Genomic DNA, 26,915 nt, shown 5'->3' on the forward strand with positions numbered 1-26,915 from the left:
TCAATTGATACATAATTCCGTCAAGTACATGTTCAGCCGAAGAAGAAAAAAAAAAAATGTTTGTTCTCGTAATGTTAGTTTTCCCCCAATAGTTCCCGATAAGTAAAGGGAGAAAGCGAGAGAGAAAAAAAAACTTCTCTCCTTCAAATTAGCTCGTCGCAACAGATATCTTCAATTTTCCACGAAAGTTATTTTTTTCGCGAAAAGAAAAAAAAAGAAAAATTTTTTCTTAGTCTTACGTGATGTCGTTAACGTCAACGCAAAAAAAAAATTAATTTTTCGATACTTATTTTACTCATAATAATTTTACCGAACTTTATCTTCCCAAAAATCTCCCAACAAAATTTTCCAACATTTATTAATTTTTGACGAGCCAATTTCCTATCTCCCCTTAATTACACACAAAAAAAAAAAGAAAACTTTAATCCTCTGGTGAATTTCAGTTTCTTCGCCACGCACCGGGTCTTCAGGCCTCGACGTTGGGCGCCAATTTATAACCGTATCGCGCGGAATTCGCAGCGAATATCCATTCGTCGCGGAAGGAGAAAAGTCTCCTGCGGAATATCGGTTACCTTCGGCGCGATCTCTCCGTTCGATCACAAAAAAAAATTTGCAACAAACAAAAAAAAAAAATAATAAAGAGAAAACTAAAATCTCAATTTAGTTGGGCGCCAGGTGCGGCAGCCGCACCGTCTCTCAATTAATAAATTCGCGGGACGCTAAGTCTTAATTTCCTCGGACCTCTTGTCCTAGCCCTTTCGCGGGCGTCAATCACGGGAGAGAGAGAGATCGCGACGGCAACTTTCCCGCTCGGCTAGCCTCTGTGCGGGTAAGGGTTCGGGTGCGTGGCGGCAAGAAATCACCCTAGGAATTAAAGTTAGTAAAACATATATTTAACTTTGGTTCACAAGACACATGAGTATATAATATAAAGAAATAAGCGGCGTGCACAGACGCACGATTGAGAGTTCGGTGGGGCACTACGCCCGGTGGTTCGCCGTGCCGAGTTATGAATAATCTTTAACAAATTCGCGGCAACAAAGTAGGGTCCCCAATAACGAAAAGACGATTAATTAAATCGGCGACGCGCCACCGGGTATATGGCTCCACGCCGCGGGCGCGTGATCCGCGCGGTATGCGCGACAACAAAGGGGCCGGCGTAAGGGCGCACCGCGTGCGCCGTACATAAATTCCACACACAAAATCAAACGTAATCACGCCTTTTCGTTTAAGCCTTTACAACCTCAATACTTTACAATATTAATACTTTACATTATCAATACTTTAATGAGCCTGAAAGCGTTTATGAGCTCTTTGACTTTCGCTTCGAACAATAATCGGCAACGCGTAAATCGCGGTAATTTTCGCGCGACAATGTTACGCGCGAAGACTGTCCACGCGGGAGAGAGAATACGCGAAAACGCAAGAGAGTGGATGGGTCATAGTTTCTCCCAATGGAGTTTCGTTACGTTAATACCGGGACTCGACGATAAAACGAATCTCTCGTAATTCTATAACTGGCCGGCAACTAAGTCCGGCATACTCTCTTAACGATAAGTAATTCGGGACCCATCCACTCGGCTACCTTAATTCGGCGACAGCAGGATGACCACGTCGTCTCACCAGTCCTATAACGATCCTTATCGTCCTCTCCTCTTTCGCTCTCCCTAAGTGCGCTTCCGTCTCGGGACCTCCGCTCTCTTCGGGCGCTCGCTAGACAGTGCCGAACCGGGGGCCCTCAGGAGACACGTCGGTGACCCAATTATGTAGATAGGCCACTCGCGGCGCTATCAGGTCGGCCGCGCGCGCGGCCTCGGTGATCCTTGCGGCCGCGCGCGTAATTATCCTTACCCGCGGAGTCCTGATCCGCGGGTTGCCCTTCGTAGGCGGTCGTCGCGGCAGCGCACGGCAGGGCCGCTCCTGGCTCTCCTTCGGGATTCCGGAAGTCCCGGGGGCGGCAGCTCTCCTGCCGGCGCTCCGTATGCGGGGACTCGGGTGCTTGTTGCACCCGAGTGGCCATCCCCTGTTCGCCCCTGGAAGGTACAAATTTTCAGGCAGTGGCACCTACTCCGTTGTCGGATATTTGGTGAAGAAATTTTTAACTTTGGGGCTTACCGGACATGTCCCTGACGAAGGGGGTCCCCGTCGTCCTGCTTCCTATGCCTTCCCTCTTCTCCTCCAGGTTTTCTCTATCGGCTGAGACTCGTCGCACATCCTGTCTGCCGCCGAAATAATCCTAACTCTCAACAAAAAAAATATATGGAAACGCGTAGCAGCGGGTTCGCGTCCGATCCCGCGCTTTTCGCACGCACGCTCTCTCTCTCTCTCTCACTGTCTCGGGAGAGCAGAGGTCCCGTGCCCTCCCCCGATCGGGCCATTCAGCCCTTGTGACGGACAATTTCAATTTGTCACGTCACAATATATATATATATATATATATATATATATATATTCTGAATCATTTTGTAAAATACATTTATATACATTTCTTGAAATGATAAAATGAAATGTCTGTACTGACAAGTTATGATCTTTAATACTATACAAATATATATACGGCAGTTTCTAAATTATCTTATTCTTTGAGCAACTTGAGGTTCGTTTATTGTTATATTTAATTAATTAATTAAATTAATTTAATTGAGAAATAATGTTACAAAAAAGATGTTTCGAACATATTAGAAACATGGTAATCTGTGTTTTTAAACCGATTACGACAGAATTGAATTTTGAGGAAAAAATTGTTAAGCATATTTTTTTCGCACATTTATATCAAAGATAGAAATTATATCTGCATATTAATCTATCAAATTGTGAAACCAGTAAAATTATTGCTGTAAAATTAAACATGACAAAAATTTTTAAGTATATTTCATTTTTCTATGAATACAAGTTTGGAAATCAAAGATCTGACAATGAGTACAGGAGGTACCACGGGTTATAAACAGCAACAGCAACATCTGCAGAACGATCATAAATTAATTATTTGTCATATATACGATATAAATATGTCTTTTCGCATACGGTCGTCATATAATATATTTTAAAACATGAAGACTTCAATTTTTTTATTTATTGAAAAAGATACACACATAAAACTGTATCATTTATCTACGTAAAATAGTTTCGGTCGATTCACAAATATTGCTTCAATTGCTACGATAAATATTTCCTCATTCCTTAAGTTTACTCATTATATATTCACCCCGATGAACATTAGAACAATGTTTCCAAATCCATTACATTTCATCCTTTTGTGTTCTTATTAATGTAGTTTTATTAAGAAAAAGAAACGAATATAAATACACATAACATTATATGTGTATGCGTATGTGTGTGTATATATATATATATATATATATATATATATATATATATATATATATATGTATATATATAACATCTGAGAAGCGTTTTAAAAAAAGCAAGTAATTTTATGATTTTAATTGACACAATGACAATAAGATAAATTAATTAAGAGTAATCGTTATCGATTTTGGCAAAAGAAACTTCTCCTTTCACTCTCGCGTATCCTTCAGAATACAAGATAAACTATTAATTGCGATGAGGAATCGTGAAATGGATGATCAAAGACTTCATTCAACAAATCATTCGCCAAACTGACTTAACACAAAGAAAGTCAATTGGAATCTCTTCGATTGGAAGTTATTGAAGTCTGTCACCCCATTCCAAGATCTATGAAGTCTACATCTGAATTGGGTCTTTCCTATTCCTGAATCTGTTCCTTGTCAACAAAAGAAGAACAGGAAGAAGAAGACTGATGATAATCTTCTTATTCTTATATATACAAGAAGAAGCTTACACTTTCTCCTCTAACAATTTACATCAAGCCTTCTTATCAAGAGACACGGTAGTGTCGCGCCAAGTAGCTTTGCGTAGCGAGGCACTCCGTGTATTATAACGCAAGTATAATATCACTTGAAGATACTCCGGCAGTATGATCAGTTCTTAACTATTCATCTGTTCCTTGTCAACAAAAAAAAAGAAGAAGAATTGATGCCGAAGAACATCTATTGCTGTCATGATGATGTTTGCTACTTAAATCATACGAGTATAAAATCGCTAGCTCAAACAACATGGTGTTTACGACAAAAATAATCAAATATAACGAGTGGCTGAAAATATAAAATCCAAGCGCGACTCCTGCAAAAAGAAGAAACGTTACTCGTGAAATGCAATTATTAAATTGCATAAAAAATAAAAGAATTTAATATATTTTGTCACCATTTACAATCAAGATAAAGCAAAAAAATTTCATAATAAATATGCAGCTCATCTTATCTAAATGAAATAACGCAAGAATCCAGAAAATTTTAAAAATTGCGTTATTCGCAAATTTTTTTGAAGGAAGAGGACATAATCATACTTTCTTCGAACGGACAATTTTGTCAAGAACTAATTGTGGATCTCACTCATCGGATGACTTCATGCTGAGATAAATGACATCCAGAATCATCATCTTCAGAATTCTATGTTGCACGAAAAATTCGTCCAATGTGTACACGAAGCAAATTTTCAAGTCTGCATCATCTAATTGATCAGGACCATGAAGGAATAGATAAATTTGTCATGTCGCAGACGAGTAGCAATTTACGTTTGCACCAAAATAATAAAAAAAAATAAATAAAACGTCACACATCCAGCAATGTCGTTCCATGAAAATCCGACTATTATCTGTAATATATTTTCTTTGGACCATAATTGAAGAATGACAAATAATCTATAATAAAAATGCTATTCTGAATATGATAGAATCAACACAATTTTAGTTCGCGACGTGGAAGGAGAAATTTCGAAAAATACGAGTAAAGAAAAATATTGCTTGCTCATTTAGTTCAGTAAGAAATTTAAGATATTAATTCGCTTTCTTATGAAGTTTTTGTGCTTTATTTAATTTGTTGCTTCAAATGAATTAGGTTTGGAAGTGATAAACAATGTAAATGCAAAAGGATGATGTGTGGCGCGAGAGAATATATTTATTACATTTACTGAAACACCCAAATATTTAATTTGATAATTATCTTGTTAACAATTTCTTATCTGCTGCTTTTTTTCCTTTAATAAGCATATATTTCTTACATTATAATTACATTATTGTGATTATAATGTCGCAGATAAGTTAATCTATATATATATGCATAAATATCTTTCGTACAAGTTATCAAAATAATTGTCAGGTTGAATATTTTTATGAAAAACTAGAAATTTATAATCGAATTCGATCTCACGCCGTTATTAAACTATTATTTCCATACTTTAATAACGGCATTTTTCTCCTTTTTCCACTTCCTCTCTTTTAAAAAAAAGTGCATAGTAATTTTTATCTGCATCTTATTATTGTCGTCGTGGCAGATTTTTGCCAAATATCTGTGTTCGATCCGATACATTTTATGCCTAAAATTGTCTTGTTCAACCACCGAATGTGAACATTTCTTATGAAAATTTAATACTAGTAAGTTAGTGATTAAATATTTATTTCGAGTACTTAAAAATTACTGTATATCAGTAATTTAATGACCAATAAATTACTGTATATCAGTAATTTAATGACCAATAAATTACTGTATATCAGTAATTTAATGACCAATAAATTACTGTATATCAGTAATTTAATGACCAATAAATTACTGTATATCAATAATTTTTTGGTTATTTTCCATAAAGGATAAACGCTGTTATCATGTAAAGCCACATTGTCGGCTTTACTGATATGTGATTTATCCACCCGAAGAATTTTCTGCATACTCTGTTGCTGTGAGAAAATTTCACCCGTGGTATCGCCTGCAAAACGAATACTAAAATGTAATCGACCGATTTAAAATAATTGTTGATGTTTATTTTTTCAGCATTAATAGCGAACGTTGAATTGGAAAAAGATTGATAGAAAACTTGAATATAATATGCAAAAACTGTATTTGCTAAAAAAAGAACAGTGATGAAGTAATAAATATATAAGTAAAAAGAGAAGAATATGCTTGACGATTTAATATTTAAGCAATAACATTCAGTCTACGATAAGCTGAAATCATCTAAATAAATCTTATTATTAACTTTTTTGAAAATTTTATTTATAGCGTTGAATTCTAAATCAGTTAATGATATTTTAATAATTTGTGTAAATATTTATATTTTATTAGTCTACATACATTAACAGTGGAAAAATAAATAATTGAAATATGTATGCAATATGATATTGATAATATAACTAATATGTAAAAAAATTCTATTTATAGCGTTGAATTTTAAATCAGTTAATGATATTTTAATAATTTGTTTATGTATATTTATATTTAATTCTTCTACATACATTAACAGTGGAATAATAAATAATTGCAGTATGTATGCAACATAATTGATAATATAATATAATTAATAGGTGAAAAATATAAATTTAAATGTAAAAGCTCAAAATTTCAATGAAATTGCCGTAAAATAATTATAAAATTATAGACTTCTTGGAAGACTCGATATTTGATCACGACATATTACGCGCGTTAAATATATACATTATGGATCATTACTTGAAAGCTACTCTTTTCATCTATGATATAACTATTTTTACTCTTTAAGTTCAAAATCCTGATTTAGTAGTTATCTAATCTTTTCAGCGATCACGTACTTATCATGTTTTTTGATACACTATATATTTAATTAAACTTTCTAATTTATTGCCATGTTAATTGCTTATATCGATTGTATCACATTGAGAGAAAATTATGTTACTGCTATAATTGCACATAATGAAATACTGTAAGATAGTGAAGCAATAATGAAAGTTTCATGCAGAATAAAATTTAATATTTAGATAAATACATAATTATTGTTATAAATCATAACACAGCTACATCTAGAATTGATTTTATGTATATTGCTAAAAAGAGATGATAATATAAATATGATTAATTATGAAAGAAAATAGAACAAGAGAGAGAAAAAGAGAAAGCTAATATAATGTGAGAAAATGTTTTAATTATTATTATTAACCCTGTGTATTTTTTTAAATTACTAAATTATGAAACGCGATTTTGTTAAATGATTATAGCTATCAAAAAAATTTTCAATTCACCAAAATGTACAAGGATAGTTCAAAAAAATTTTTTTTTTGTTTTCAAATCTTTGTTTTTCGCAGTTTCTTTATCTAAAAAAATATAGTGCCTAATAAAAATTTATTGCTTTATATGTTTTTATGTATTATTTCAATTAATATTAAGATTTATTTTTTTTTTCGTTATGATTTATAATCAAGATATCGTCTTGATTAGTTTTAGGTTGCGACTGAGCATTATTATTCTACAATATAAAATAAATAATTTTATTTTTTAATTATATTTTTTAATATCGATTTATGTTATTTTATTTTTACTTTTTGCAAAATTACACATACTTCATTTATATTATTTTTTATTCAATTCAATTCAATTCAATGGTCATTCCGGGTTTCCTTGGGATTTCCGGGGCGATTTTAAGGGTGCGCCAAACCCTTTACAATCTTCTTTCTCTTTCTCCCCCCTCTCTCTCTCCCTCCCCCTTCTCCCCCCTCTCTCTTTCTCTCTCTCTCTCTCTCTCTCTATATATATATATATATATATACACACACACACACACACAGGGTGAGTCATTTTAATCTATGGACCCGAATATCTTCCAAATTACGGTATCTACGAAAAAATGGTTTAGATAAAAGTTGACCAGGACAGAGAGGGTCATTCAATTGTACCATTGGTTTTGACTTTGAGGTCAATTTTGAAGGTTATTTCAAGGTCATAATGGTTTTTTTAAATGGGACACCCTATTTTTGACTGCAGATTTTGAAAGAGCGGAAAATTTTACATCAAACTTGTCTTATGAAAAAATTGTTTTTGCGACCTTGGAAAGGTCAAAAATAAAGGTGAAATGCCTGAAAAACGATCTGGTGTACTTTTTCTGAAATGACGTGGTTTTCTGGGTAACACAAATGTGCATAATGCTTAAACAAAGTCAATGAATTGTAATAGTGTAAATCACTTTGACTAGCTTGACCTTGAGGTCAATTTTCAAGGTTTGAGGTTTATAACGCATTTTTTTTTATTAGTAAACCCTATTTTTGACCGCAGAATCCGTTTCTTGACAATGGACTCTTAAACAATGGCACTTTTTACATGAGCATAAGGATTTTTTTAGTTTTTTGACCCGACCTTTTGAAGGTCATATCAAGGTCAAAAGCATTCATCTTACTTTTAGCGTTACCCGGAAACAACGACGTGGACGTAGTAAGTTCTGTTTTCTTTAGGGTGCTTGATTATTGCGAGTCCCCTTGCCTCTCACGTCGGGGTGCTTGATTATCGTGAGTCCCCTTGCCTCTCACGTCGGGGTGCCTGATTATCGTGAGTCCCCTTGCCTCTCACGTCGGGGTGCTTGATTATCGTGAGTCCCCTTGCCTCTCACGTCGGGGTGCTTGATTATCGTGAGTCCTTTTGCCTCTCACGTCGGGGTGCTTGATTATCGTGAGTCCCCTTGCCTCTCACGTCGGGGTGCTTGATTATCGTGAGTCCCCTTGCCTCTCACGTCGGGGTACTTGATTATTGTATGTCCTTTTGCCTCTCACGTCGGGGTGCTTAATTATTGTATGTCCCCTTGCCTCTCACGTCGGGGTGCTTAATTATCGTGAGTCCCTTTGCCTCTCACGTCGGGGTGCTTGATTATTGTGAGTCCCTTTGCCTCTCACGTCGGGGTGCTTGATTATTGTATGTTTTCTTGCCTCTCACGTTGGGGTGCTTAATTATCGTGAGTCCCCTTGCCTCTCACGTCGGGGTGCTTGATTATCGTGAGTCCCCTTGCCTCACGTCGGGGTGCTTGATTATTGTATGTCCCCTTGCCTCTCACGTCAGATCTGGTGAGCAAGGAGGCCATTCAACTGGATCCCTTCGTCGAATCCATCTGTCATTGTAACTGGCATTTAAAAAGGCACGTACAATGAGTGCATAATGCGGTGCAGCACCATCTTGTTGAAGCCACATTCTTGCTCTTGTTGCTAAGTCAACATCTTCTAATAAGCCTGGTAAGTGATCTCTTAGCAACGATAAGTAACTGTGTCTATCAATGTTCTCTTAAAAAAAAATAAGGTCCAATCAAATAACCATTTACAATGCCGCACCACACCATAATACTACATCGATTTTGATGATCTATTGGCCTATACCAGTGGGGATTAACATCTGATCAATAATGGTAGTTGTGCCTATTAAGTTGTCCGTCACTATAAAATTTAGCCTCATCTGAGAAAAGCACATACCTAAAAAAATTAGGATCATCGTGTAACATTTGTAAAGCCCACTGGCAAAAAGCAATACGCATCAGATGATGATTAGGCTGTAAAGCCTGCGTAAGAGTTATGTGGAAAGGGTGATAATTTAGAGCTCTTAAAATTCTAACAACAGTTCTTTGTGGTATACCTATTTCCCTTTCAATCTGGCGAGTACTAACATGAGGATTAAGGTGAATTATTGCTAAAATAGTTACAGCTCGCGCATCATTTTCGTCATATTCATGATGTTGACGTTGACGAACAAGATGTCCATTGCGAGTTCTTTGGACTAAACTACGTATTGTCATATCAGTTGGATGTCGCCTTTCAGGAAAGGTATCGGATACGAATACCGATTTCTTTTTATGGGGATACTTGAAAAATGTTGTTTTTGCTGAACGACCAACCACAAGAGATGATTTTATGGACCGCATTCGTAGAGCTTGTGCAGCCATTCCTAGAGCTACCCTGCTTAGAATTGTGGATAGTTTTCAAAACAGATTGCAGTTATGTCTCGAAGCCAACGAAGGTAATTTTGAACAATTACTCCGTGGGTAATTCATTTGAATTACAGTGTCAGTGAGAGGCAAGGGGACTCACGATAATCAGGCACCCCGACGTGAGAGGCAAGGGGACTCACGATAATCAGGCACCCCGACGTGAGAGGCAAGGGGACTCACGATAATCAGGCACCCCGACGTGAGAGGCAAGAGGACTCACAATAATCAAGCACCCCGACGTGAGAGGCAAGAGGACTCGCAATAATCAAGCACCCTAAAGGAAACAGAACTTACTACGTCCACGTCGTTGTTTCCGGGTAACGCTAAAAGTAAGATGAATGCTTTTGACCTTGATATGACCTTCAAAAGGTCAGGTCGAAAAACTAAAAAATCCTTATGCTCATGTAAAAAGTGCCATTGTTTAAGAGTCCATTGTCAAGAAACGGATTCTGCGGTCAAAAATAGGGTTTACTAATAAAAAAAATGCGTTATAAACCTCAAACAACCTTGAAAATTGACCTCAAGGTCAAACTAGTCAAAGTGATTTACACTTTTACAATTCATTGACTTTGTTTAAGCATTATGCACATTTGTTACCCAGAAAACTACGTCGTTTCAGAAAAAGTACACCAGATCGTTTTTCAGGTATTTTACCTTTATTTTTTACCTTTCCAAGGTCGCAATAACAATTTTTTTATAAGACAAGTTTGATGTAAAATTTTCCGCTCTTTCAATATCCGCAGTCAAAAATAGGGTGTTCCATTTAAAAAAACTATCGTGACCTTGAAATAACCTTCAAAATTGACCTCAAGGTCAAAACCAATGGTACAATTGAACGACCCTCTGTCCTGGTCAACTTTTATCTAAACCATTTTTTCGTAGATACCGTAATTTGGAAGATGTTCGGGTCCATAGATTAAAATGACTCACCCTGTATATATATTATATATATATGTCAATCGTATACTTTGACGACGATTTTTCGTAACCATTGGCTATTTCGACGACTTTTGGCTATTTTGACGACGGTAGTAAAAATTTTTACCGATAAATCGTATACTTTGGCGACGTCGTCAAACTAACCCGAAACGGAGAATAGATTAATTTGATGTCATTGTATACTTTAACGACACTATATTTATCTTTTGGCGATTTTGACGACAATAAAAAAATTTAACAAAATGACTTATTTTGACGAGATTTAAGAAATACTCTTTTGTCTCATATTTTTAAAAAAAGGTACATATAATACATATAATATAACATGCTGCCTCTAAGTATGACAAGTTAAGAATACACTAAAATTCTTAATTTATATGCAACACATACAGGAGAAACATTGATATGCAATATAAAAATTTAATTATTCTAATACCATATTTTAGGATATGCATTAAGTAAGATGGTTCATACATACATGTAAATTTTTTCGTATAATTGTTACAAATATAATTATTACAGCAATACAGATACATATTCCCAGAAAGTTATATGTACAAACACATTGTCCAATATAAATGTAAATTAATTAAATAATTAAAAATAAAAAATTAACAGGTTTCTACATGTACATAAGATACATGTAATATATATAATACAATATGCTGCCTTTAAGTATGATATGTTTAGCACTATTTTTCCTGAGATATCTACTGAATAACAGTACGAGTTGTCTTTAAATCTCCTAATTGTCAATAATATAAAATCATCAATATTTCACAAATCTCTGCAAATGAACAAATAGGCGTTGATCATTCCATTACATAACACAAGATTCTATTAGCGGAGACTATTATATTAAGCTCTTGCTTAATAGATTCTCATGGTTTGTAATGGATTCCCTCTTGACACTGTGCATTTTGGATCTGTGCAAATTATATTCATCTATCTCGTACTGTCTTCTGCTAAAATAGAAATAAACATAATTCAATATTAATAAGCAGTGTGACGAAAAGATATCTTTTGAATTGCAATCTTACCTGTATAATCCTCATAATAATTCAGGCTTCTCTTGGACTCAACAGACAATTAGAAAACAGAATAAAAATATTTCACCAATGCTGTAATTATACTGTATTTATCCCAGCACTTATATGTATTGCACAGCATGCATTATTATTTCTAGCAAAAATTCCACTGTAAATACAAAAAATTAATGAATTAAAAAATTATTAAATTTATGTTAAATATTCTTTATTGTTACCTATAAACTATGAAAATATAACAACAATACTCATCTTTAATTAAATATGTCTTGCATATACATCCACTTGTCTCACGTTACTAAAATACTTGCATAGATTAGGTAAAATTGATTATCCAATGTCACATCATAAAAAAGACCAATATACTATAAATTTTTCCAAAAGTTTGATACTAAGAACACACAAAATATAATGTTAAAACAAGAACGAACGCGAGGTTAGGATATATGTCATATCTGGAGTAAGCATTCTAGATGAACGTTCTGTTACAATATTTCTATTATTTAAATAACGAATTATTATTTATATAAAAATCAAAAAAATGATAAATTATTTAAATAAAAATATTACATAGCGTTCTTCTATGCCTACTTCGGGTAGAACTCTACTGTAGATATGACAGATATCCTAACCTAACCTAACCTCGCATTCGTCACCGTCACTGATTCAACATCATATTTTGTATTTTTAGTATCATGCATCTGAAAGTTTACAGAATATTGCTTCTTCTTTTATGATATAACGATGGATAAATAATTTTTACTGAAATACGCGAGTAATTTAACAATTTGAGACAAGTAAATGTGTAAAACTCATTTAATTAAGAGGGAGTTTTATTGTTAAAATTATTATGGTTTATATTTATAAATAATAATAAAGATTCTGATACACATGTTTCATAATTATTTAATTAATCAATTTTTTCTATTTGCAGTGGAATCTTTGCTAGAAATAATGCATGCTGTGCAACACACATACAAATACTGGGATAATTTGCATTTTATTTTCTTATTGTGTGTAAAACCTAAACAAATCCTGAATTATTAGGATGATAATTATACGGGTAAGATGCAGTTCACACAAAAGATATTTTCTCATCATGCTTCTAATTAATAATGTGTCATGTTTATTTTAGCAGAAAACAGTGATAAGAATTTGCAAATCACAGATGTAAGATGCACTGTGTGTCAAGAGGAAATCCATTAAAAAGCACGAGAATCTTTTAAGCGAGAGCTAATATTGAAGTCTCCGCTAATAGAATCTTGTGTTATGTAATGGAGTGATCAATGCCCATTCATTCATCTGCAGAGATTCTTGAAGTATTAATAATGAAGTATTAATAAAAATTGTTGACAATTAGAAGATTTGAAGACAACTTGCACTGCTATTCAGTGAATATGTCAGGAAAGATAGTGCTTAACATGTCATACTTAAACTCAGCATACCGTATGATATGTATTACATGTATCTTATGTACATACATTTAAAAATTTGTTAATTTTTATTTTAATTATTTATTAAATTTACATTTATATTGGACAATGTGTTTATACATATAACATTCTGGGGAAATATATCTGTATTGCAGTGATAATTATTTTGTAATAATTACACAAAAAGAATTTTACATGTATGCATGTATGTACCGTCATAATGCTATCTTGAAATATGATATTAAAATAATTAAATCTTTATAATTACATATCTATGTTTCTCGTATTGTATACTGTCTGTAAACAGAATTGTACTTTACTCTTTTGCAAATAAAATTTCACATAAGTCGCGGTTTTGTGAGATTTCAAGTGCGAAAGAATACACTAAAATTCTTAATTTACATGCAACACATACAGGAGAAACATTGATATGCAATATAAAAATTTAATTATTCTAATGCCATATTTCAGGATATGCATTAAGTAAGATGGTTCATACATTCATGTAAATTTTTTCGTATAATTGTTACAAATATAATTATTACAGCAATACAGATACATATTCCCAGAAAGTTATATGTACAAACACATTGTCCAATATAAATGTAAATTAATTAAATAATTAAAAATAAAAAATTAACAGGTTTCTACATGTACATAAGATACATGTAATATATGTAATACAATATGCTGCCTTTAAGTATGATATGTTTAGCACTATTTTTCCTGAGATATCTACTGAATAACAGTACGAGTTGTCTTCAAATCTCCTAATTGTCAATAATATAAAATCATCAATATTTCACAAATCTCTGCAAATGAACAAATAGGCGTTGATCATTCCATTACATAACACAAGATTCTATTAGCGGAGACTATTATATTAAGCTCTTGCTTAATAGATTCTCATGGTTTGTAATGGATTCCCTCTTGATGCTCGGTGCATCTTGGATCTGTGATTTACGAGTTATTATAAATCTATCATCGTCTTCTGCTGAAATGAAAATAAACATGATGACAATATTAAGAAGCAGCGTGATAAGAAAATATCCTTGATGTGTACCAAAATCTTTTACCTGTCATAATAACTTACGCTTTTTTTAGATTTAATAAAAGATAAAAAACATAATGAAAAAATTTCCTAATGTAATTACACCGAATTATCCCAGCATTTAAATGTGTGATGCACAGCATGCATTATTTTTAGCGAAAATTCTGTAAATAGAAAAATGTTGATTAATTAAATCATTATTAAACTTATGTTAAATACACTTTATTATTACTTACAAACTATAAAAATATAACAATATACTTCCTTTTAATTATTTATGCCTTACACATACGTCCGCTTATCTCACGTTGCTAAAACGTTCATGTATAAGCTTAGATTGTTTATTCATCGTAATATAGTAAGAAGGGTCAATAGTTTATATACTTCCAAATGTGTGTGTGTGTGTGTGTTTCATACTAAAAACACAAAATATTTATACAGGGACGAAAGCAAGGTTAGGATATCTGTCATCTGGAGTGAACAAAGAAGAACGTTATGTTAGAATATTTTTAATATGTAAACAATAAATCATTATTTAGTGAAATGTAGAAAATAATTTAATATTTAAATAAAAATATTCTCCCATAGCGTTCTTCTACCATACCTACTCCAGATAGGACAGATATTCTAACCTCGCTGTTCATCCCTGTTTTTATAATACAATCTGTGTGTTTTTAGTATGAAACAATTGAAAGTTTATGGGATATTGCTCCTTCAAACGATTTACAATGTTGCTTATATATATACAGAACGTCACACACGCGACAAATACTTTTCGGCGCGGTATCATATGTTGCGGTATCTTTCCTCGCTCGCACCCGATGTGGTCTACCACTTCACACGCGCCGCGACATATGATACCGCGCCGAAAAGTATTTGTCTTTGCTTTTTCTATGATACGAAAGTGACGCGAAAATGATGTCGCATGTTGCATGTAAGACACCCTGCATAAATGCACAATACATTGTACATTTACAAATATGTTCAAGATTTATTAAAGAGAGAACGACGCATACACTCATGCACGCACGATTTATATGCTTCTAAATTGGTTTATAAACAGCGCGTGCAGCCTTTTATCATTTGCAACTTATCCACGTATTTATTTCAACTTTAACATGTAGTCTAACATTAATATTGTTTATAATTTAATATGAAATCTACCATAATTCGGTGTCGCGTGAAAAAAAGAGAGAGAGAAAGAGCAAGAGATGGATAGATAGATAGATAGAGAGAGAGAGAGAGAAAGGGAAAGAGGGAGCGAAATAGATAAACGGAGAGAGATATATTTATATAAAATTTAATCATATGGTACTTTCTGATTCACAGGGGGGGGGGAGGATTATGCGTATAAAGCGACATAAAATCTATAAAATGCCGGAGTTACAGATTTTCTGTCGCATATTTATATGCATCATCCGCGAATCAAAAAGTACTACATGATTAAATTATACATACTTATATCTCTCCGTTTATCTATTTCTTTCTCTCTTTCTCTCTCATTCTCTCATTTCGCTCTCTCTCTCTCTCTCTCTCTCTCTCTCTCTCTCTCTCTCTCTCTCTCTCTTTCACACGTACACCGAATTGTGATAGATTTCATGTTAAATTAGGCAGTGTGCATGCTAAACAGCATTTTAAAGTTGAAATTAAAATGTAGGCAAGTTGCGAATGGCAAATGCTTTTCAGCGTGATATCATATGTGGCGGCACATCAAAAGCGGTTGGCCGCACACTTTGAGTGGCGAGCGAGGAGAGATGCGACATATGATACACCGCCGAAAAATATTTGTCTTTGCAACTTGTCCACATATTAATTTCAACTTTAACATGCTGTATAGCATTCATACTGCTTTATTTAACATGAAATTTGTCACAATTCGGTGTGCGCGTGAAAGAAAGAGAAAGAGCGAAAAAGAGGGAAAGAGAGGGAGATAGAAAAAGAGAGAAAGAGAGGGAGATAGAAAAAGAGTAAGATAAAGAAGCGGAGAGAGATATATATAATTTAATCATGATACTTTCTCATTAACGCGTGATGCGTATGAAGTGAAAAAATCTATTTACGATACACATTTTATACATTTTCCGTCGCTTTATACGCCTTTCGCGTTAATCAGAAAGTATCATGGTTAAATTATGTATACCTACATCTCTCCGTTTCTCTATTTCGCTTTCTTTCTCTCCCTCTCTCTCTCTCTCTCTCTCTCTCTCTCTCTCTCTATCTCTCTCTTTCTTTCGCGCTCACGCCGAATTGTGACGGATTTCATGTTAAAATAGACAATATGATTGCTAAACAGCATAAATTAACATGTAGGTAAGTTATAAATGACAAGTACATTTTGGCTAGGTACCATATGTCGCGGCACATCAGAAACGGTTGACCGCACGCTTCGAGCGGCGAGCGAGGAGAGACGCGACATATGATACCGCGCCGAAAAATATTTGTTACACATTTGGAACTTGTCTATATAATAATTTCAAGTTTTACGTATTTAGCATTAACACTGCCTAATTTAACATGAAATTCGTCGGAATTCGGTGTACGCGTGAAAGAGAGAGAGAGAGAGAGAGAAGGAGAGAGGAAGCGAAATAGATAAACGGAGAGAGATATATGTATATATATAATTTAATCATATGGTACTTTTTGATTCACAGATGATGCGTATGAAGCGACAGAAAATCTATAAAATGCCGGAGTTACAGATTTTCTGTCGCTTATTTATACGCATCATCCGCGAATCAAAAAGTACTATATGATTAATTTATACATACTTATCTTTCTCCGTTTATCTATTTCTTTCTCTCTTTCTCTCTCTCATTCTCTCTCTCTCTCTCTCTCTCTCTCACACACGTACACCAAATTGTGATAGATTTCATGTTAAATTAGTCAGTGTGAATGCTAAACAGCATGTTAAAGTTGGAATTAAAATGTAGGCAAGTTGCAAATGGCAAATGCTTTTCGGCGCGTTATCATATGTCGCGGCACATCAGGATCAGGAGCAGTTGGCCGCACGCTTCGAGCGACGAGCGAAGAGAGATGCGACATATCCCAGACAGCACCAAGTCTAAAATTGACGCATAAGATATCATTAAGAAATCTTTAAGATAGCTTTAAGAAATCTTATAATATGATATCAAAAAGACATCTTAAAGATATCTTAAAGATATCTTATGCGCCAATTTTGGACTTGGTATTGTCTGGGATGATATAGCGCCGAAAAATATTTGTCTTTGTAACTTGTCCACATATTAATTTCAACTTTAACATGCTGTTTAGCATTCACACTGCCTTATTTAACATGAAATTCGTAACAATTCAGTGAGCGCGTGAAAGAAAGAGAGAGAAAGAGAGAGAAAGAGAGAGAGAGAGAGAGAGAGAGAGAGAGAGAGAGAGAGAGAGCGTGAGATAGAAAGAGCGAGAGAGAAAGAGAAAAAGAGTGAGATAAAGAAACGGAGAGAGATATAGGTATATATAATTTAATCATGATACTTTCTCATTAACGCGTGATACGTATGAAGTTAAAAAAATTTATTCACGTCACACATTTTATACATTTTCCGTCGCTTTATACGTCTTACGCGTTAATCAGAAAGTATTATGATTAAATTATTTATACCTACATCTCTCTCCGTATATACCTACATCTTTCTCTCTTTTTCTATCTCCCTCTCTTTCTCTCTATTTCACTCTCTTTCTCTCTCTCTCATTTTCTCTCTCTTTCTTTGGCGCGCACGCCGAATTGTGACGGATTTCATGTTAAAATAGACAGTATGAATGTTAAACAGCATGTTAAAGTTGAAATTAAGATGTAGGCAAGTTGCAAATGACAAGTACTTTTTGGCGCGGTATCATATGTCGCGGCGCGTAAGAAGACCGAACGCATCGAGCGGCGAGCGAGGAGAGACGCGACATATGATATCGCGCCGAAAAGTATTTGTCACATTGCTATTTCGACGATAGGATATAATGACGTGAACATGATGATGTCGCGTGTCGCGTGTAGGACACCTTGCATATATACACAACATTGTCCATTTACATAATGATTCCATTCAAGATTTATTAAAGAGAGAACGACGAATACGTTCATGAACGCACAATTTATATGCTTCTAAATTGTTTTATAAACAGCGTGCAGCCTTTTATCATTTACAGCTTCCCCATATATTAATTTCAACTTTAACATATAGTTTAGCATTAACACTACTTAATCTATCACAATTCAGTGTGCGCGTGAAATAAGAAAGAGGAAGAGAGAAAAAGGGATAGGTAGCGAAATAGAGAAACGAAGAGAGATATATGTATATTTAATTTGATCATATGATACTTTTTCTGATTCACGGACGATGTGTATGAAGCGACAGAAAATCTAGGAAATGCGTGTCGTGAATTATAAATTTATTTCTTGCTTCACATGCATCGTATGCGTTAATAAGAAAGTATGATCATGATCAAATTATATACACATTTATCTCTCTCCGTTTCTCTATTTTCCTCTCACTATCCCTTTCTTTTTATTTCTCTCTCTTTTATGATACCACGCCGAAAAGTATTTGTCGCGTGTGACGCTCTGTATATATATATATATATATATATACACAATATTGTATATCGTGTGAAGGAGCAATATCCCATAAACTTTAAATTGTTTCATACTAAAAACATACAGATTGTGATATTAAAACAGGGATGAACAGCGAGGTTATAATATCTGTCCTATCTGGAGTAGGCATTGTAAAAGAACGCTATGTAAGAATATTTTTATTTAAATAATAATTTATTATTTTCTACATTTTTCGTTCAAACGTTCTTCTATGCCTACTCCAGATGACAGATATACTAACCTTGCTGTCGTCCAAGAAGGAATCCATTACTAATTGTAAGCATGAGAATATTTTAAGCGAGAGCTAATATTAAAGTCTCCGCTAACAGAATCTTGTGATATGTAATAGAATGCATAACATTCATTGATCTTTGGATTTTTTTTGGAAGTCAGTGCTTTACTGTCAATAAATAATGTATACATAATGCCATTTATTATTTACTGCAAGCAATAAAAATAAAGTTTAATTTAATATGTCACTTACAAAGAGCACAATTATATATGATTACATATATTGCATTTTACGTAATTCATAAAATTATATTTTATTTTTATCTTATATAATTGGTAGTGAATGATCTACACATATAATGTAAAGATTGTTATACATATTTTATTTTTGTGTTATATGTTTACAAATGAATTACACAACTCACAGACCATTATAACAGTTATTCTTTTCAAGATTGTAAGTGTTTCTTCTGAGAAATTGTACATTTTTTGTGTTAAAACTGCTGTAGCTGTATACATATCATTTCACAATAGTTTATATTTGTTTCTTATTTCTTAAGTATTAATATATAGCAATTTTATATATGTGTATAATATTCAACATATAATGTGCATCATAGTTATTTTAATAGTTACAGTACAAAAATGTGAATAAATGTTAAAAACATTTAGTATTTGAGAACAATAACAAATGCATTGTGATATTTATATTTAATGTTATAACATGTTATAGTAATTTTTATGATGGATCACATGCCACATTCATTTTTATCATTTCTTAGTATTGTTTGCACTACAATATTACTCTTATAAACCTAAGATTATGTTTGAAATATATGACATAAAACTAAACATATTGTATGTTCCTTATATAAATATTTTGCATTCTTCAAGGAAATAATAACAGTATCTATATGATTAGTAATATTAATAATATAAATCACAGTATCGATCTTATACTTAGTTGTATTATATTATAGTTGTAAAATATTTGTAATTTGACAATTGCACTTAAGACGCTAAAAATAATATAGTTTTTACGTTTTCAAAATTAAAATCAATTACTAATCAAAATTAAAATCAATTACTAATAAAAATTAAATAATATTTTCTAGCATTTTATAATACTACATTCTCAAACGAAATAATAACATTATTAGTTTCTTTAATAGTATTAATATTATGGAAGACTGTATTAGTTCCATTATTGCAAAAAATAAGAAAATAATAGTATCGATATCATTAATAATGTTAATAATATAAATCACAGTATCATTCTCATAGTTGTAAAATATTTGTAATTTCACAATTGCACTTAAGACGCTAAAAATAATATAGTTCTTACATTTTCAAAATTAAAATCAATTACTAATAAAAATTAAATATTTTTTAGCATTTTATAATACTGCATTCTCAAAGGAAATAAGAACATTATTAGTTTCTTTAATAGTATTAATATAGTATTCTTTAATATATATACTATGAAAGATAAACTAAATTAGTTCCATTATTGCAAAAAATTTGTACTTTTATAATTGCACTCTTATTTGTATTCTTATTAAGATGCTGAATATACTTCTTACGCTTCCTAAATTAAAATCTTAATTATCAATATCTTAGCATTTCGTAATAAAGTAATTTGTACGAATCTAGTAATCTAGTAATCTTTCGCTATTTACATTGTTAAAACAACATAAAAACAGAATTACTTTTAAACAATATAAAAAAATAGAAAAGATCCTTGTGAACGTTATTAGAACGTATTCTTTAGAATATTCGCATTGAACTTATGACAACCCTGCAATACATAAAAATTGAAATAATGAAAATATTTGAAAGCTTTCATCCTTCTAAAAAGAAAACTAAACATTTTATATCTTGCTTGTTACAATCTTCAAATATGTATTTTAATTTTTAAAGTATTTGTAATTATTAACATAATAAATACTTACGATGTCGTATAGTTTTCTGTTGATTATGAAGCCACGTTTTTATCTGCGGCGAAGTGCGTTTAGCAAGCAATGTATATTTTTTTTTTACTATTTGAATATCTTTTAAAGATGGTAATTTCAGTTTCTCCATATATTTAGAAAATGCCTGTAATGCTGTTTCCTTTTCTTCCTTAGACCAACGAATTCTTTTAGTTTTCCCATAAGGAGATGCTAAATGAGAAGTTAATAACATTAATTATATGTAACATTAATTATATATAACAATGCTTTTAAAATATCTAATAAATTAATGGAAAATACTCACTAGATCGTTTGCGTTTACTATTATTTTGCTCGTCCTGAATGTTGCTATTATCAGAAATGTTTAAATTATCAGAAATATTTAAATTATCAGAAATATTTAAATTATCAGAAATGTTTAAATTATCTGAAATAAATAATGTATGTTACATTAAAATAGATATAAGTAATAGTATAAAAGTACATATAAAGAAAATATAAAATATAAGTTTAAGAATGCAAAAGGGAAATATAGAAAAAATTACTTGTAGATTTATCTTCTTTTTCTGCTGTATCATTGTTAATACAGCTATTCTCTTTTAATACGTCATCATTTTCGGAATTGTTATCTGTTGAATCCGCTTCCGAATTATTTGTATTACCTTGTACTGCTTCCAAGTATTGTGATATTTTTAATATGTCTCTACTAGCCAGTGGTTGCCTATAATGATCCTTGTGAATTTTATCGGAATGGCCCATAAACATAGCCAGATCCGAAATATCGATATCGTTTAGATTTAATTGGATGCAATATGTAGCCACGTGCTTTCTTAGTATTGTACCACGCAAAGTGGAAGATTGATTGGCATTACACTTTTCTGCAAATTTTCGTAGTAACGCGCATGCTTTGAGATACTTATACCTTTCTTTATTATTTCCAGGCAATCCAAAAACATATGGATTTTTTTCTGATACTCCAGCTTGTTTCCGAAACTTTAAAATTAAAGTAATGCTTTGAAATAAATCGTTTGATAACAGAACAGGGACTGTACGTCCTAATTTGCCTCTTATGCAAAATCTTACATATTTTTGAGCAATTTTCTTATTTTCTGTAGATAACGATTGATACATGTCACTATGCATATTTTTATTTAATTTTTCATAGCTGTTGAAGTCCTCTATCAAAATTCTTTCAATTTCTCCTGCTCGACTTCTATTGAACACATGTATGGAAGTTAATGTTGCCTCAGCCAAAGAAATCCAGTGGCAATAAGAGAACGATTGGTATAGTTCCTTGTAAGCATCAGATCGTTTTTCTTCTAAATGACTGTATAATTTTCGAATATCTTCTAATGTTGGAAGATTAATTTTTTTACGCCTTTTGTGAGCCGTTTGTGTTTCTACAACAGTTGTATTGATGCTTGTTCCGACATCTACGACTAGTAATTTAAAAAAATCCTTGACTTGTCTTTTTTTTTCGACATTTTCCTTTTTTATACACTCTATAATAAGGATATTTCCAATATGTTTCAATAACGTTGACAAATTTGCTGCTACTGCAGGCGTTTCATACATTTTTGTTTCAGAATTATATTTTGCAACTTTATTAATTGCACATATGCAGTCATCATATACCTTGGGATTATAAATGGATTCAAAGCTTTCGATATTTTCATTTATATCTTTCATCGCCAAGAAGAGACGACCGAGAAGACGTAATTGAGCACGAATCATATCGTGGTGATGTTGCGACTTATACTTCATACACAATTTATTTCCATATAAAATCAACAATTCATCATATCTTATAGCACGAATCACTTCATCTTCCCGCAGGATTGGAAAAACTGTTTTCCTTAAAAGTTCACTTGCGGATGAATGTAATCTACATGTGATCTTTCTACCCATCACCATAATACATTTATTTTTTGTAAATTTTGTTCCAAAACAACTTCGAGAATGATGGCGAATTGTATTTTTTGAAAAAAAGCCCTTGCATTTGGCGCAAGCAATAAAATTGTTAGCGGCCTTTTTATATTTTTCGTTAGGACGCCGACATACTATGAGTTGTCCATTATTTAATTCGGAGTTTGTATTAAATTTGAAATTGCCATTTTTTCGTAGCGTATCAATAATTTTTCTTCGTTCAGGATTTCTTTTAGGTAAAGCAGCAAATTTTTTTACATCTGACTCATTGCGATGTACTTTTTCTAAATGTCGCACTAATTGTGTCTGTAACTTTGAGCAGAATATGCAATAATTTTGCTTAATATTTTTTGCATTTGAAGTTTCTACATGCATCTTTTCGTCATCACATATTGATGTGCCATTATTCATTTTTGTGGCATCTAAACTGGATATTGAAGCCATGCTTGCTATTGATTTTTGTATTTGTTGCGTTTCATCATCGTCATTATTATTTGAATTTTGATCATCTTCTGACGGTAAATACTCTGATCCACTTTCTTCATTCTCAACATCTAAAAAGCATGATATATGTATATGTATAGATATTCATTAAGAGGATGCTAGTTCTATTTTATCAACCGAAAAGTAAGAGTAGATTTGACTAAAAATCTATTTATTGACTAATACAGATTGTTTTATTATCTGAAATATAGCTAGCGCGATTTATTAATATTAATACTTTAATGTGGCAAAAGAATTTATCAATCTGTTAACTTTATAGTTAATCAAAATTTATTTACAAGTAATATATACTACTTATTTGTAAATATAATTATATCGAGCATGAATGATATCATGGTGATTTTGCGACTTATACTTCATGTACAATTTATTTCCATATAAAATCAACAGTTCATCATAATAAGATATGATGAACTGTTGATTTTATATGGAAATAAATTGTACATGAAGTATAAGTCGCAAAATCACCATGATATCATTCATGCTCGATATAATTATATTTACAAATAAGTAGTATATATTACTTGTAAATAAATTTTGATTAACTATAAAGTTAACAGATTGATAAATTCTTTTGCCACATTAAAGTATTAATATTAATAAATCGCGCTAGCTATATTTCAGGTAATAAAACAATCTGTATTAGTCAATAAATACACAAATACAGTTTTTAACACAAAGAGATACTACAAAATATTGAAACATTAACATTTCCTTTAAAGATAGAGTCGATTATATACATATTATAAACGGTAGCTAAACTTACCAAAAGATGTTAAAAGATCAGTAATTTGATTGTCGCAGTTTGTCTTTCTTGCTTTTGTTTTGTCCTGATTTCCATTTTCGTCGATGAATATAATCGGTTTGTCAATATCTAATGTAATAACCATAAAGAAATGCATGTTACAATAGTATATATGATAATAGTATATATTATAGTAGTTAATATATAGCAACTGAACAGACTGTGATAATACTAGCTTAACACACTTATAAAATCTCGATTATTTACATATTATAAACGGTAGCTAAACTTACCAAAAGATGTTGAAAGATCAGTAATTTGATTGTCGCAGTTTGTCTTTCTTGCTTTTGTTTTGTCCTGATTTCCATTTTCGTCGATGGATATAATCGGTTTGTCAATATCTAATGTAATAACCATAAAGAAATGCATGTTACAATAGTATATATGATAATAGTATATTATAGTAGTATAATATATAGCAACTGAACAGACTGTGATAATACTAGCTTAACACACTTATAAAATCTATGATCGAAATGTTTTCAGTTTTATGTATTGCGTTTCTAGATATCAACTCAATATGACTTCTGCTTATTTAAGAAGACCTTAATATTTAAGATATTATTAGATTTTAATGTTTTATATTATTGACACAATTAATATTTACAAAAACAGATGTAAAAACAGAATATTTATAGAATATTGATCCATTTACAAAAACAGATGTAAAAACAGAATATTTATAGAATATTGATCCATTTCTGTGAAAGATAAGTACTCGTGACCTACTAATATAGAAATACAATACATAAAGACAAGATAATTTCTAATGATTATAAATCTAGTATAAATACAAAAAACTTGAATGTACCAATAATAAATAAACCTATTGCATATATACTAGTTTATAAACTAATATTGATAAATATTGTGTATATTCACCGTTATGTAAAAAATAATCTGTTTTACTATCACAATCTCTACATGGAAAAGTATTAATGTTCTTCCCATTTTCATCGAAAATGAGTATCGTGTTATCTGAAAAAGATACATTTCATACATATGATGCTTACATATACGAGACCCATATAGTAGATAAATAAGTTTACCCAAATATGTTGGGAAATTAGCAATCTGATTGCCACAGTTTTCCTTTCTTGCTTCTGTTTTATCCTGGTTTCCTACCTTTGGTTTCTTACCTAATGTAATAATAAAATAATAATATTCATTAAACGATTCGTAAAATGTATCTAAATTGTTTCGTGATGCACTATACAGCATGTAATGCTTATAAAAGGCAAAATAATATAAAATAGTTAATAATATTACTTACCACTAAATATTATATTATCTTTTGTTTTGTTACCAGAATTTTCGCTTATTCTATCTTCAGTCTTATTATCAGAATTTTCGCTTATTCTATCTTCAGTCTTATTATCACAGCTTTTATTTATTTTATTAGTCTTTTCTTTTCTATTTCCATTGCCAAATTTAACTTTTTCACACAATATATGTGGTACATTTTGTAATATATTTTCTTTTAATTCTAACAACATATTTTTATCATCTATAATAATAAGAAAAGTTTGTTTATAATAATAAGAAAATTCTGTCTGTAATATAACACAATACAAAATATTTTAACTTACTATTTTTTGCTATAATACTTGCTACATATTTGTGCCCATCACAGTATTTAGCTTTCGTAATACCTTTATACTTAGTAATGTTTTTTGAGTTGGATACGTAATAAATGCCATCTTCATCATATCGCACTAATGCATACATTGTTCACTTTAATTTTCAGTATATATCACTTTACCGGATCGTTGAGTGTGATTAAAATAAATGAATCTTGTTCTAAATTAGAGATCGTTACTTTTCCGCCTTCATCTTAATAGTTATTAAGGCTGAACTCTCACTGCGAATATTGAAAATCTAGGTGAATATCGCAATGCATCTTAAAGCGGCGGTTACAATGATTTTAAGCCTCAAAGCCTAAAGCCCATATCAGGCTAACGGCATATCAAGCGCAGAAAATGCTTCGCTGTGATTGGCCAGATGTGTAAATAGAAAAAAGTTGATTAATTAAAAATTTATTAATTTATGTTAAAAATACCCTTTCTTATTGCCTATATAAACTATGAAAACATAACATCAACAATACTCACTTTTAATTAAATGTATCTTACACATATATCCATTTATTTCATGTTGCTAGAAAAGTATATTAGCAAAGATTGCTTATACAACGTGATATCGTAAGAAAGAGTAATATTCCGTAAACTTCCAAAAGTTTGATACTAGAACACACTAAATATGATATTAAATCATAAATCAGAAGCGAACGCGAGGTTAGGATATCTATCACATCTGGAGTAAGCATTCTAGATGAACGCTCTGTTACAATATTTCTATTATTTAAATAATGAAATATTATTTATATAAAAATAAAGAAAATAATAAATTATTTAAATAAAAACATTCTTACAGTGTTTTTCTACAATTTCTACTCCATATATGAAAGATATCCTAACCTTGCGCTCGTTCCTGTTTTAATATTATATTTTGTGTTTTCAATATTCAAACATTTGGAAATTTACGGAATTTGCTCCTTTTCTTACGAATAACGTTGGATAAGCAATCTTACCTAATATATGCGATTATTTTAGCAACATAAGATA

The 26,915-nt window shown here is 31.8% G+C and overlaps 1 protein-coding gene and 2 long non-coding RNA genes across 4 annotated transcripts in view; 2 read left to right on the forward strand and 1 right to left on the reverse strand.

Annotated features, from left to right (window-relative positions):
- LOC114935658 (uncharacterized) overlaps positions 1–26,915 on the forward strand; it is a 106,812-nt gene that overhangs the window by 51,086 nt on the left and 28,811 nt on the right. The window lies entirely within an intron of this gene.
- On the forward strand, positions 12,328–13,654 carry LOC114935660 (uncharacterized). The gene is made up of 3 exons (XR_003820534.2): positions 12,328–12,586; positions 12,724–12,852; positions 12,925–13,654. It is a non-coding gene; the product is annotated as an uncharacterized LOC114935660 (long non-coding RNA).
- On the reverse strand, positions 19,467–26,267 carry LOC114935657 (uncharacterized). 2 transcript variants are annotated; one of them, XM_085481536.1, is made up of 10 exons: positions 25,881–26,266; positions 25,565–25,798; positions 25,341–25,430; positions 25,174–25,269; positions 24,525–24,632; positions 24,253–24,360; positions 21,602–23,536; positions 21,361–21,483; positions 21,057–21,266; positions 19,467–20,902 (listed from the first exon to the last, which is right to left on the reverse strand). In XM_085481536.1, exons 1-10 carry the CDS (start codon positions 26,017–26,019, stop codon positions 20,892–20,894), a joined length of 3,054 nt encoding a protein of 1,017 aa, XP_085337662.1. In that variant the 5' UTR covers positions 26,020–26,266; the 3' UTR covers positions 19,467–20,891. The 2 variants fall into 2 exon arrangements, with proteins under 2 accessions (XP_085337662.1, XP_085337663.1); XM_085481537.1 differs by lacking the exon at positions 19,467–20,902 and having other exon boundaries at positions 21,103–21,266; positions 21,361–21,404; positions 25,881–26,267.

The sequence above is a fragment of the Nylanderia fulva genome, unplaced genomic scaffold (genome assembly GCF_048542155.1).
Source record: "Nylanderia fulva isolate GAGA-0341 unplaced genomic scaffold, ASM4854215v1 Scaffold18, whole genome shotgun sequence".
NCBI classification, from domain to species: Eukaryota; Metazoa; Arthropoda; class Insecta; order Hymenoptera; family Formicidae; genus Nylanderia; species Nylanderia fulva.